The 15,268-nt window shown below is 41.0% G+C and overlaps 1 protein-coding gene across 9 annotated transcripts in view; it reads right to left on the bottom strand.

Annotated features, from left to right (window-relative positions):
- Nucleotides 1–15,268, bottom strand: part of RALGPS2 (Ral GEF with PH domain and SH3 binding motif 2) — a 167,002-nt gene that overhangs the window by 87,950 nt on the left and 63,784 nt on the right. For all 9 annotated transcript variants that reach the window (XM_075833110.1, XM_075833102.1, XM_075833101.1 and 6 more), the window contains 4 exons: nucleotides 9,540–9,590; nucleotides 5,352–5,435; nucleotides 1,392–1,481; nucleotides 282–374 (listed from right to left, as the gene is read on the bottom strand). In XM_075833110.1, the coding sequence (XP_075689225.1) occupies nucleotides 282–374; nucleotides 1,392–1,481; nucleotides 5,352–5,435; nucleotides 9,540–9,590 (318 nt within the window). The remainder of the gene's footprint in view (nucleotides 1–281; nucleotides 375–1,391; nucleotides 1,482–5,351; nucleotides 5,436–9,539; nucleotides 9,591–15,268) is intronic.

Genomic DNA, 15,268 nt, shown 5'->3' with positions numbered 1-15,268 from the left:
TTATTATGGAATTGCAATTGATCTCTAGTTAGATCCAAAGGTTAACGATCACAAACGATTCTTAAAGTCATGTAACGCTGGTAGGTTTTTACAAATTGGTCACGGTTTTGCCGCAGTTACGGAAAAAAAAAAGCTCATGTACGTACAGCCTTACAATTAGCTAAAGCTTAGGTCCCGTTCAGCAGGGCTTTCAATTTCTGAAATACTGCAAGAATCCACTGAGAACAAGTGATGGCCACTGCTCGAAAATAGAAGTAATAGAAAAGAAATATATCACTTACTGCCCACGTCTTGGTGAGTCGGAAGATTGGCGCACTTTGTAACCCAGAGACCACAGCCATTAACGCATGCAGGTTGTTCAGCTCATACAGTTTCTGTGGACATAAAAAAATGTACATATTAAAACTTGGCTTTTCTTTCTGGTTGTAATTTTTTATTATTTTTTTTTAAACACAGCATGCACGCTATGCCACGTTTTGTCACGTTTTTGGTCGTAGACTTCGAACAGGAAAAAGTAGCAAATAAAAAATAAATAAATAAGCAGACCAATACTGCAACGCAGTTTTTCATGCAGACATTTCTAAGACCACTGAAAAGTGTATTTAATATTGGGTTTTAGGCATCATTCACACCGGGTTTTTGTCTGTCACTTTAAACTGCATGAAAAGACGGCAGCATTTTTTTTTTTTAAATGTAACAGCCATTTATTGGGGAGTTTGCTTCATGTGATTTGCGTGGAATTTCTTGTTATGTAACATTTTGTAAAAAATGTTTCCTGGTGATTATAATGTCCTATAGAGAAGTCTATTGAGAAAAAAATGTCAGGAAAAAAAACAAAAAAAAAACAACTCATCTAGAGAATGAAAACATGATTACAGCACGGGACAGTAGTTCCACGGAGAGGCAGGGACTCCTAGCGTCGTACATAACTATGATGCTAGGTGCCCGGCTCCCTGCACTGTGTTCGGTCCGGGACTTCCGGCCGAAATACGTCCGTCCATTACGGACGTGAATGTGCTTGTGTGAACCCAGCCTAAAACTTATATCCATAAATACGCATCAAACGTAAGTAATCCATATAAGAATAACCACTCCCTTTCTGCAGCTATTAAGTGTTGGAAGAAGTGCCGGCTATCACATTCATCAATGTCTAAATCTCGGGTTTGTTCTCTGCTGGGAATTGCGCTATAAAGCCTCTTTCCACATACCTCCAGGACTACACTGGGAGAGCTCATGGACGCACAGGCCGCCTGGAAGCATTTAATGGAGCCAGAGAGAGCTGCCAAATGAAGTGTCAGGAATAAACATTTATCCGAGGGCGTGAGCATTACGTATGTGGTGCCCCTATCTTCTATTAAAAGGCAAAAAAAAACACTGCTGACATCTCTCACCTTGGCAGTTTTTATATAATGGCTCAAGACCTCTGCACGAATCTTTAGTGTTTGCGCATGAAGAATCTCTCTCACAACCCAAAAGCTCACCTGCGAAATAAGAGAATATTTACATTTTGATTCAAGCGCATAGAACAAGCGTAACAGGCGGTTATGTGAATACTCTGTCGTGCAATGAGCCCCATCAACACAAGGTTTCTGAAAGCCTTCCAACTCATCTAGGAAGGAAACGGATGGATACAGATCAAAATAAAAATCCTTTCACAGTTTACAGCGGTGTATGAAAAGAACTTGTTACGGCTACACGGCGACTTTGGGTGCGACACAGGTTGCGCGGCCAAAGATTGCTTTGTGGACCTGCGTGCATCACATGTAATTAAAGTCAACGTGGCTGCATTGTGACCTGCGGGTTGCCGTGACAATGACCCGACAGTCGCGCAATAATTCCAGCAGGTTTGGATATTTTGCGTCCGTTTAGTTGCGGTCCTGGCAACCTGAGGGCGTATCGCGGCCGCATTGGCTTAAATTACGTGCGACGCATTCGGCGGGCCACAGCGTTCTTTGGCCGCGCGACCTGTGTCGATCAAATTCGCCATGTAGTCCTAGTCTTATACAGAACGAAGGATATAAGTCACTGCTAAAACGGTCAGAACAGCAGACAGGTTGAACAGCCCAACTGTTTAAAGGGGTTCTCTGGTTTTATGTAAACAAATCTCAATCATGAAAAGTTTTATAGCTTTTTACAGTTTCCAAGAGGTCTGCTTGCTGTGAGTGAATGCAAACATTCATCATTTACTTCAAATGAGAGAAAATCTGTCCTGGTACTGTGATCGCACAGGAGCATGAAGGAGAGCTATGATACTGTAGTACAGTGCCGTGAACCTAGACCAAGTCGGAATTTCACCCCCTGGATGTAAACAATAAAGGTTCCTTTTCAATGATGGCAAGCAGGGATCTTGAAAACCACACAGAATTGATACAATTACGGTATGGAAAGGAGAGGAAAGTGTTGTTCCAGCGCTGCGTGAAGTTTTTAAAATGGAAGCAGATTTCCAAGTTTAATGGTATTCAATTTAAAATAGTCCAGAGGTATAGTCCTGATGTGAGGGTAAGCGGGCGGTGATGTCCTTAGAGCCTACGCGTTTCGGATGCTACTGCATCCTTAGTCTTGGCTGTAATGTAATGTAATGAGACATTACAGCCAAGACTAAGGATGCAGTAGCATCCGAAACGCGTAGGCTCTAAGGACATCACCGCCCGCTTACCCTCACATCAGGACTATACCTCTGGACTATTTTAAATTGAATACCATTAAACTTGGAAATCTGCTTCCATTTTAAAAACTTCACGCAGCGCTGGAACAACACTTTCCTCTCCTTTCCGTGCTTCTGAACGTGTGCCGACACGAGATTCCGGGCGCTGCTGAGACACACTCCATAGTGTCAGGTGAGCTGGAGGATTCCTCCCCCCTTTTCTTCTATTTTTGTGACAATTACGGTATATCAGAAAATTGCAGAACTTTTACTAAAAATGTTTTATTATACAAGGACTACGCTTTATTTGCTGAAACCAGAATACCTTTTTTTTTTTTTTTTTTAATCAGTTCAAGTTTATTCAACAAAACTCCACATTATTACAGGTCATTGTACGTTCTCATACAGTGTACAAGCAATTTTCAACAGACCCAATTCTTTACATTTAACCAAACATTCCCTTCCCCCCAACTCCCCCCTGTATCCCCCCCAGCCGATCTCCTCAGTACCACTTTTCCAATCCTCTCCCCTCAGTGGCCCTATACCTGCACTTGTTGCCTTAGTGTCATTAGCTCCACAGAAGCATACCCAGATTGATCAATCCACCTAGCCCATTGTTTGTCGAACTTGACCCTGGACCCCCTCTTCGAGTATATCCTATACTCCATCAGAACCTGTGAGTTAAGTGCCCCTATGATTTCTTGTTTTGATGGTGGCTCCGCATCCAGCCAGTGCTTTGCAATTCCTTTCCGAACTTGATACAGTATTTTAGCAATTGCCAACCCTGACATCCTATCTCCCCCCAAATCAGAATACCTTTTAATACTGCTTGTACTTTGTTTATCAATGCCTCACATTTTAAGATCTGTGCTTGATGTTGGTGAATAGAAATATCTACGGGTCTACGTTCAGTCTCTGAAAACCTCTCCTGCTGACAAAGTCTGTTAGAAGGCAGAGCTCTGATATGGGTCACACATCTGTGTGAGCAGCTCTTATGCAGATGTGAGGAACATATAAAAACATAACGAATATTGCATAACATTGCATATGTACAAGGGCTGTCAAGATGGCACAAACTTTTAATGCTCCACTTACCCCGTTGTAATATGTCGTACATATCAGATATCATCCACTCCAATTCTTACAACGTAAAGCAGATCATATTCTCTGTAGAATTAGATTCTGCAGTGCAAAGTTTCCCAACCAGTGACTAAAAAACCACATGGGACTATTGGGACTCTTGCAAGTAGCCCCCCCCCCCCCTATTGGCAACTCCAGACAACTGGGGAGGTCATATTATTACTAGGACTTAGTGGCCGGGCCAAAACCAAGAGGAATTCCCAGAATCAACATTTAATAACCTTTCCACAGGAGCCCCCCCCCCCCCCCTACAATGAGGAGGTTCTTGAAAGAAGCAGAGGACGAGCACGCACCCTGCTGCTCCACGCTTTGTCTATGGGGTTGACGGAAACCGTAGAGAGCTGTACTCCGCTGTCTGTCAGTCCCTTAGACCTTGTATGGAGAGGCACCGCACATGGTCGTTCTTCGCTCTATTCAAGGATCAGATCACTTGGTTTTTCCCTTTTAAGATTCATTGAGGCTCAACACCACCTACCATATTGTAAAGCTACAGAAGGTTGGGGACTTGATACTGAGCACTTTACTGGACACATGTATTTCTTTACTTTTTAGCAGTTTTGACCAGTGAGACTATGACCGTGCCCAGCTCCATAAGCAGGGATTAGGGACCGATTAGTTCCATTCTCCGTTATGTTTAACTCCTTCACGTTTCTTTACTGGTTGCTACCCATTTTCATCTCCTAATCGGACTTGCTAAAAGCTTTTCACAACTTTAATCCCCATGGGTTGGTTGCAGAGTCAATAAAGGAGTTCAGGACTCTGCAGAGCATTGCATCCATTACTCCCTCAGACACAGCTGCTCTTACAGAACTGTATTCGAACACTATATTAATGCTACCAACGTCACAGTCGAGAGTGGAAATGGTCTGGCATTTTTCAGTAAAAGTATTTCCAATCACCTTTTTTATGACACTTCTAGTGGCTATCCCAATCTTCATATTACAGCATAAAAAGTAAGGAAAGTTGAAGTTAAATAATGAATGTTATTTCTAAAAAAGAAAAAGCCATTGGAAACAGGAAAAATAATTTCCGGAGTGCAAAAATGAAGTCTGGCAGCTAAAAAATCCTCCAGCGGCTCACCAGGTTATTTGATTTTATAGAGCATTCTCCAGAAATAAAAAAGTTTGTCTTCAGCGGTGACTTGTTTCATAAAAATTTTGTTATGTGTCTGCAATATGGACTGTAGTCAGCAATGAAAAGAATGACACACTCCTTACCCTCCCATCCTACTGATCTCTATGATCCACTGTCAGATACACACAGTCAAAAGATCTCCTGCACTGCATAAGAAAGCACATGACCCGATTACTGCACGGTGCCATCAGCAGTTCATGGGTGATGTAGCAGATTAAAGAAGTGCGTTCCTCTTCTTTGCCATCCTTATGTTTGGGACTCTTTCCCCTCCTTTTGCTTACAGAGTTTTATAAATTTGTGATGAAACACTGAAAAATATTTAACCTTCAGTCATCATGCTAAAATGGTGCTAGTTTTTAAACCCAGAAAAAGGTAAAATGTATATATAACTGGATCTACGCGAATGACAAAATCAATGTGAACAGTGACTCACTTGGTTAAATCGTCTTGTGAAGGCCACAGCATTTGGTGCAGAACTGTATTTCTCCTTTTTATTCCACCCACAGCTTGATAATTCCTAAAACACAAAAAAAAAGACACTAAAAACAATATATTTGATAAAGAATCCAGTAAAGTAACACACAGACACATATACATTGAAATTCCTTTAATTCAGTTTTTCGTTTCATCGAAGAACTGAATGATAACCTTGAGTTTGACACGAAAAGAAGATGATTGAGCAGATAGAACCAATAAGAAGTCTCCTTTCATTGAAAGACCGTGAGAATAGCAGATGCTTCCTTTAGCATTTTATTTTAGGGGGTGCTCCTCCCTCATACTTTATACTGCAGTTCAAGGTGCCAAGATGTGTATATGCACAAGATGATTTCTCTTATAGCAATGATAGAACGATTATAGACTACAAGCAGGGGGAGTCTGCTAGCATTGCAACTAAATCCTGTTTTTGCTACAACAACTCAGCCACATAAGTACATGATTGGCCAGATTATGCCCTCAGACCAGTCAGCAGCTTGGCAAACAGACTGGTGAATCAGTCATAAACCCGGGAGAACTAACACACCTTACATAGAGAGTTTCCAAAAAATTGCACCATCAGCACCAACGGGGAGAATTGTGAAAGGTCGGAGAATAGATAAAAAGCACTGGATGACTTATTTACTAACAATAGTAACCATGGAATAATGGAAACTCGTGATTTATAGCCAAGGGGGAAATGTGGTACAGATTACCGCTTACAGAAGAAATTTGTCTTTCAAGCTCCAATTGTGAGCCAACATTTTTCCTACCTAAATTAATAAAATAAACACCCCAGCTGCTTCAGTCTTTGACAGAGAGTAAGTCAAGGTAACTCGATCAGTCAGCTTAACCGGTTGGTGACTGGATGCAAAACCTTCCTGGCTGTTGTATGGGCAACTACAGGCCTGTGCCCGCAACCGGTTTAAAATCTATAAAAGTCTTGAAGACGGCTAGAAATCTTAATTTTATGATTTAGACCAATTGAACATACATTACAGCAATAACTTTCTACATGACTACAGACTTGGGTAGATGCGGCCAATATGATCTATTTACATGGAATCTTTAAACATTGGAATAAATTGTTGCCATATGTTGAAGTCTATGTCACGTTGCTACATAACAATTTCTGGTTCCTGCACTTTACTTTTTTTTCTGTTTTCATTCTGAAGATTTCTTGTGTAGTCTCATGTTTCCTGTTGCTCGAGTTGAAATCAAATCCGTGAAGTGTGGATATAAAATCTAGTGCGGCAGAAAGAACCTCCTGTGACGACTATATGACAGGTAGCAACATCTATTCTATTGCCAGTATCCCAGATAGGCAGTCAAGTGGTTGGTAGGTAAGGATGGGTTCACACCTGCATTCGGCTTTATATTCTGCTCTGTCAAAGGAGCAGAACATCGGAATCACCGGTTCCGTTGCACCAGACACCACCGGCGGCCAGCGATACCCATTGACTAATGGTTTCCGTAGGGGTATCCGTGGCTTTACCGGAAACAATAACGCAGGATATTGCGCTATTGTTTCCCGTATTGTCAGCTGGATCTGGGACGGAGGACCCAGAGTCTCCAACGCAGATGTGAACGAGGCCTAACCTGGACTTATACACCTTGCAGAATACTCAGTGAGGAAATTGCAAGAGGAGCAATAAGCCATAAGCAGCCTTTAGGGTGTACAACCTCCAGCAACATCAAGACACATTTAATAAAGAAAGAAGAACCATGCAATTCTGACCATTGTGGGATCCAACATGTTTTAACATTTATATTAAACGATAAAATGATCGCTCTTAACCCATCAGGTCAAATTTTTTTTAGAAAGAGTGAAAGTGGAAGATATCAATAGCAAACTTAAAGGGAAGGGGTCATGAAATTTTTTTTTTTTTATATATAATATTGCTTTTTGTATGATCTTAAAATAAATTTTATTTATTTGTCTTCTTGTGTTCTACTTTTTACTTCTCTATGGGGGCTGCCATTTTTTTTTTTCATCTCTGTGTGTCGATTAACGACACATACAGGGATGGAATACGGCACATACATCCCCATAGACAATGCGAACAGGAGCCGTTCCATTCTCTGCAGCGTACACCGTCTGACCAAAATGAAGATCGCTCGCTGCTGGACAGTAAGATGACTTCCGGCCGCGGCTTCTGGCCATTTGTTCAAGGAAGCGAAGGCGCAAGGCAGAGGAGCGGCGGCAGCAGGAGCAGGTAATTTAAGTTAGTGTATATGATGTGTGTGTATGTTAGTGTTATACTGTCTGCTGAGCACTGTATCTAATCCTCCTTCACTGTGCAGTCGCTCAGAAAATGTCGGCACACAGTGTAGGAGGTTTGAAGATTCAAATCCCTCCTTCTCCTGGCACTAGCCAGAATAAGGGAGGGGGGATTGTGTGAGGACACTAGTGCGAGTGTCTACCCCAAATTTGCAGCATAAAGCAATGAGGTTGCTTTACCACATTGACCATGCTGCAAATTTGGGAACTGCTCCCTCTAGTGCCCAGCACATGGAAATGTTATAAATTAGAATCTAATTTATAATATTTCCTGACTTGTGAAAAAATTAAAACAATGTGTAATCACTCAAATAATAATTGTTTAACTAAAAAAAAAAAAATTTTTTTCTAGCGACACATTCCCTTTAAGGTGCCCATATACACATTAGATAAGAGTCGGCCAAACTTTCCAATTTCAGCGGGACCGGCCTACTATCTAATGTGTTTTGGGGTATCCCAACAACTGCTGTCAGGGGAGAGAGAAATTGGGCATGATTGATTTCAACATTCCTGATCCTTTGTTCCCATAGGAGATAAGCCTGGAAGAAGTCTTATTCCCCTTTCCCCATTGAAAACACATGCATGTGTATAAGGGGTATGTGTCGGGAATAAATGTTGGCCAAGCGAGGATTCAGCCAACAGCTATCTAAAGCGTATGGCCACCTTTAGGCCTGATTCACACGAACAAGTACAAACGCGGAAGAGGAAAACAGCCGTTTTCCACGTCCGAGTGGCACCAGTGCAGGTCCTGTTTTCATGGATCCCCCATAGACTAGAATCTATTGAGGAATCCATGAAATTGGGAGAAAATAGGACATGTTCTATAATACAACGGACCCTTCACGCGTTCCGCTGAAACGGTCGTGTGAACGGCCCCATTGAAATACATGTGTCAGTGTGATGGCCGTTGTTTTATTGGCCGTCACATGGACGTATACTACGGTTGTCTGAATTCGGCCTTACATTCAGCAAATCAAGCAGCCATTGTCATGAGCTCCATTGCAAGGCATTATGGGAGATCTTTTTTTATTACAGTAGATCCCAAAAATAAAACTTCTGCCATTTCACCTTTTTGCATTGTGTTCTCTGCATACTCCTAGTTTACCCCTTGGGTAAATACCTTTGTGTAACATACATTCGTTTTTTGTGTCCCCCTACCCCCTTCAATGTGTATTCTGTAAGGCGAGTTCATGCTGCTTGAAACCACTTGACTTTGTCTGGGTGACCTCCATTTTCATATGTATACAGCACAGTACCAGGAAGCATGAGAAAACCGTGACACAAATCATGCAGTAGGACAAGGGTCCGCAACCATCGTCACTCTATTCCTAACATGCCCCGACAGGCTTTTTTGGTCAGGGCATGCTGGGAGTTGTAGTTTCACAATAGCCGGAGTGCCGAAGCTTGCTAACCCCTGCAGTAGGATAACAAAAGGGAAAAAGTGTGGAATCAGGAAAGATTATAAAATAAAAAAGGGATTGTATTTAGTAAGAGGGATGCTGGGGCATCTGTGTAGCAAATAAAGATCATGTATAAATAATCCCAGTTAAGAAAAAGCTCTGATAAAACGCAATCAGAGTATAAGATTTCATACAGTTCCTCAGCTAAATCACGAGGATTAGTTGCGGCTTATGAAGCCAAATGCCCAACACGAGATTCATCATCCAGATACAGCAAGAACAAAATATTGGTAATGCTATAGATGAAGGATGCTGTGAAGTGGTTAAATGTCCATAATGGGCACAGGGCCCCAAATTCTTTAATACATGCATTTTCTCCAGAATTTATGAGCAACGAGGTAAAAGGGAGAAACGAATATGATGTCAGAGTTAAGACTTCTACACGTTAATTCCATGAACTACTCACCTCGGGCTGGATGGCTTTAAAAACCGGCATATCCATTAGTGTTATCTGACCCTGCAAGAAAGCCCAGAGGATTAGGAAGAGAGAAGAACCGCATTTAAAAGGTAAACAGGAATCAATTATGTGACCATGATGGACGTTTAAGCATATTAACAGTTTAGGATCTACTCCGATATTGTGTTGTCCCACTGGAGTCTGACATGTTTATAGTCCGGTGCTTGCAATTTATACCAAAATGAAGACACTATAGCAGATCTGGCTGATAACCAGCTTACAAATTAGGTCAGAAGGCTATAAGAGAAACACTTTTACGACTGAATATAGAAGTAAAAGCAGATATACATTAATATTATGGCTCTGTACAAGCTCTGAGTTGTATGGAGCCGTAATACTGCACCCATAGAAGACTATGGGGCCTATACTGTACCTCTGTATGCCTCTAAATTTCATACTTGGGGTCAAAAAGTGATGTGCACAGGGCCGATGTTTAGGGTTTACGTCGGGAAAACTCCTGATATGCACGCTGAACACATATATATATATATATATATATATATATATATATATATATATATATATATATATATAGGGCTCCATTAGCCAGACAAGCTTTCTGTCGGCCTCAGTCGGCTGATTTACATTAGGGTAACTTTTTTCTTGGAGGATGCAAAAGCGTAGTAGTTACGCTTTTTTATACCGAGGAATCCCACAAAAAAGTATACCGCACGGTATATGATTGATTTTTAACATGGGAGCCTATGGGTGATGTATGCCACTGTATGGCATGTGTCACAGATACACGTTTAATGTATATGTCGTGGTCTTTGTTAGTTTATATTGTATCTGTTAAACGGATAGCATTATAGTTTACGCATGCATTAGATGAATGGCTATTAGTGGTAATCGTAACTCGTAGACTATAAAGGTATCCATTTAACGTATATGTCATGAATAGGCTCAGAGTTCATGAAGCATACGTTTAATGTTCACATTTAAACTCTAGGGTGATGGATACCACTGTTAGGCCAGGATCATACATACAGTTTTGATGGCGTTTTTGGCTCCGATTTTTTTAGATACAAAAGAAAAGGTATAAAGAAAAGACTGAAGCATCGGCTTTTATTTGTGTCCATTCCTGTATGTGGCTAAAAAAATGCATCAAAAATTGCGTCAAAACGGTGTGTGATAAAAGCCTTAAGGCATCTGTCACAGCTGTCGTTTTAGCGTCTATGTCGGGAGCTTTATCTGGCGTATAAGTTAAAACATAGGCCAAAAACATGTTGTACATAACAAAAATAATAATGTTAATGTTACAATACTTATAAGAAGAAAATAGCTCCTTAAAATCTATATACACCTTTGACAGAAATTATTAAAAAAACAAAAAACTATCAATGTGTTTTGTGCACTTTTTCTTAAAAAAATATTTGTACTTTTATCTAGCGCTGAAACCTGAATCCGTTAGGCCAGCGGCACGGACTGGTTTAGCGTCAGCCGGTCCTGTGTTCGATAACAGGTGGACATAGCCTTTAATACATTGCCGTGCAGTGGCCCCATACAGCACACAGTAGTATGGAGCCAAAAGTATTCCACGCGATGCCATAAAAACTGTGGTGCGCATAAAATTATTTTATTTTTTGCTCAGTCAAATCGGTAATTAAATTATATTCAGTGGTTGTTTAGCAACAGAAACTCCTGGCTATGGATGACAGCCGGATCTCCATGCTCTAGTAAAGAAGAGCTGGTAGATTGTATAAAGATAGGCCACCAGCAAATTATTATTTTTTAATTTATTTTAGAATAAAGCGGAAGGAGCAGCAGGGAGCGGTGTCTCCCCCCCCCCCCCCGATGAAGCCCTATAATGTCCAGCGTGTATACACACCGTGTGGTGAAAAATATTGCATATTCATAGCACAGAATGACTGCTTATCTACAAAACACAGTTAAAGGGATTGTGCAATCATGGACAACTGATGACCTATCTACAGGATAGTTTATCAGTATATGATGTGTGGCAGACACCCGGACCCCGCACTGATCAGGTGCCTCAGCGGCCGGATATTATACAGGGTATGCAGTATTCGGAGCAGAGAGCAGATGGCTCCGACCACCGCATAGAGGCCACGCTGCAGAACAGCAACTCCACTCCTACTCACTTGAACAGGAGGAGCAGAGCTGCAGTTCGGCCACCAATTCGTGACTGGAGCCATCTGCTTCCGGCATGGACATGAGGTGCCTGGAGGCAGCTAATCGGTGCCGGGTCCGGGTCGCCGATCACGTACCCCCGTCATTCATATACTGTGGATAGGTCATCACTTGTCCGTGCCTGCACAACCCCTTTAATATTAGGACAACAGAATGACTCATTAATTTACATTAACAGACATTTATGCATGAACTGCTTGTTTCAGGTTCCAGAAAGATATGCAAAAATGTATTGAAATATATCCGTTTGGGTAGGATTGCAAAGCAATTTTTAAGGCTCTAGTACATCACTGAGCTGCCGTCATTGGTTCTAAATGGAGAAGACAAGTCATCCAGGAAACCCCAAAACATCTCAGAAGAACTCCCAAATAACTGCAGGCAACTATAGTAACAGCACGTCTGTTCTGGACACCACACTAAGACCCTGTTCACATCATTTTTTTGTTTACGTTTATCTTGTATGTCGGGAAAGCTTTCAACGTACACACTAAACCGTTCCCTAGGGCTCGATCGTCAGACATAGAACAAAAAAGTGTGTGGTTTTGGCCTCCATCTCGGCAGTAAACCTCAGGATACCACGAAAAAATACAGTGTAGTACATTGCGCTATACCATCCCGCAGAGTACAGTAAAAATAAAAAATAAATAAAAATAACATACTTTTTTTTAACATGGTAGCCTTTGGTTGACTGAAGCCATTATTCACAGGTATCCGTTAAAGAAATATGCCATGAGCTTTTAATGATCTATCTGTTAAATGTATGCCATTATAGCCTATGGGTGACGGATGTAATAAATGGATGCCTAACAGTGGCATCCGTCACCCATAACCTATAACGCTATCCGTTTAGCGGTTATGTCATGAAAGAGTCATGAGAGTTCATGACGTAGCCATTAAACAGATAGCATTACAGGTTATGGGTGACGGAGGCCACTATTAGGAATGCCTTACGTTTAACTTTTTCTGGTGTATATGTCAAACGTAGGCCAAAAGAAGTTGATGTGAACATTGTGCAAAGGTCTTAGAAATTATGGTTTACCTGTGTGAAAACATAAGGTGCTCACACTGCTCAATAGACCTGTGGTTTCAATATTGTTGTTTTGGAAATTTTCCTTTCAGAAACGCACAGTGCAGTTTTTTTTGCTAGAAAGGCATATTTATAATAACTCTATACATTCCACTTTTTGGAACCACAGACTCCTATTTAGCGTCTCATAGGAATGCATATTGAAAGTGACTTCTGGTCCACACAGCCAACGCTGTAGGAGTCGGACAGTCACGTGACAGAGTGTAACGAAAAAGATAGTAACGTATAAGAAGCCTGGTAAGAGGATTACCTGAAAATTCACTGAAGTGATAAATGAGTAAAATGTATAATTTTTATTTCATAGCGATCTAAAAACAGGGGTACAATCACCACTGTGAAAAGCCCAACCGTGTATTTAAAAACGTATTAAACAGAATACTCCCAGTCCTAGCTCGTTTGCGAACCCTTAATGACTGGGTATGTAAACAGAGATATCAAAATATGGAATCAGCGTATAACATTGGTAAAGCAGTGGTTTGGACCCTCGTTCACACAGGAGCCTGCGTTAACCGCACCAGATTCTCCCAATGTACAGATGCACAACAATGCCACTGCCCCCTACGCAAGATTCCCTCCCTTCACCCGACCCTACGCGTTTCTATACTTATCATCAGGGGTCTGTCAGTCTGGCCAGGATGCCAGCGATATATCTTCAGCAGCAGATATTCTACTGCACAACACGGAAGCATGCAAACGCGTAGAAATGCATTGTTGTGCATCTGTACATTGGGAGAATCTGGTGCGGTTAACGCAGGCTCCTGTGTGAACGAGGGTCCAAACCACTGCTTTACCAATGTTATACGCTGATTCCATATTTTGATATCTCTGTTTACATACCCAGTCATTAAGGGTTCGCAAACGAACTAGGACTGGGAGTATTCTGTTTAATACGTTTTTAAATACACGGTTGGGCTTTTCACAGTGGTGATTGTACCCCTGTTTTTAGATCGCTATGAAATAAAAATTATACATTTTACTCATTTATCACTTCAGTGAATTTTCAAATGTTCATATTTGTGGGAGCACAATATATATCGTTAAAATACAGTGAATTATAAGAGGATTACCTGCCCTATCTTTTACAGGGAGTACTTTCGTACTTTTAGAACGGGGGTGAAGATAAACATTTTTAGATAAAAAAAGGAAAAGCTTAATATTTCAGCTGTTTTCACACACATTTTAGTGTCTGCATTAGAACCACAACAGTTCTATACTATTTTTAACCCCTTAGTGACCAGCCCATTTTAGGCCCTAATGACCAAGCTATTTTATTTGTTTTTCTATAGTCGCATTCAAAGAGCTATAACGTTTTTATTTTTTCGTTTACATAGCTGTATGAGGACTTGTTTTTTGCGGGATTAGTTGTGCTTTTTAATGGCACCATTTTTGGGTACATATGATTTTTATATTAACTTTTATTAACCTTTTTGGGGGGGGGGATTATTAAAAAAAACTGACATTCCGCCATTGTTCTATGCGTTTTTAAATTGACGCCGTTCACTGTGCGACGTAAATAACACATTACCTTTATTCTATGGGTCGGTACGATTACGGCGATACCACATATGTAGAGGTTTTTTTTATGTTTTACGACTTTTGCACAATAAAAACACTTTTGAACTAAAATTATTTGTTTTTGCATCGTCGCTTTCCAAGAGCCGTAATTATTTTTTTTTTCCATCAATGTAGTGATTTTTTGGGCTTGTTTTTGGCGGGACGAGACGTACTTTTGATTGGTACTGTTTTGGGGTGCATGGGACTTATTGATTCATTTTTATTATGACTTTTTTGGGGGGCAATGGAAAAAAATTGCAATTTCGCCATGTTTTTTTGCGTTTTTTTTTTACGGTGTTCACTTTGCGGTTTAAATTACATATTAACTTTATTAATGGAGTCATTACGGTCGCGGCGATACCACATATGTGTACTTTTTTTTTTTTTTACACTTTTACTAAATAAAACCACTTTTTATGGAAAAAAATGGATTTTTTTTTTACTGTACTTTTTATTAATAATCTTTATTTCACTTTGATGACTGATTTTATTAGTCCCACTAGGGGACTTTACTGTGCGATGTTCCGATCGCTGCTATAATGCTTTGGTATACTTCGTATACCAGAGCATTATTGCCTGTCAGTGTAAATCTGACAGGCAATCTGTTAGGACGTGCCTCCGGCGCGTCCTAACAGGAATATGTCCAGGGCAGACCTGGGGGCTTTTAACAGGCCCCCGGCTGCCATGACACCCCATCAGAGACCCGCGATTTCATTCGCGGGCCGCCGATGGGTGACAGAGGGAGCTCACTCCATCTGTAAACAAAGTTAAATGCCGCGGTCGCTATTTACGGCGGCATTTAACGAGGTTAAACGGCCGCGATCGAAGTAAACTTCGATCGCGGGCGTTGGAGCAGGAGCTCAGCTGTCATTAGACAGCAGAGCCC

This window comes from Rhinoderma darwinii, chromosome 7 (assembly GCF_050947455.1).
Source record: "Rhinoderma darwinii isolate aRhiDar2 chromosome 7, aRhiDar2.hap1, whole genome shotgun sequence".
Taxonomy (NCBI): domain Eukaryota; kingdom Metazoa; phylum Chordata; class Amphibia; order Anura; family Rhinodermatidae; genus Rhinoderma; species Rhinoderma darwinii.
The sequence above is the reverse complement of the archived record's forward strand: the minus strand, read 5'-3'. Positions and strand labels throughout refer to the sequence as shown.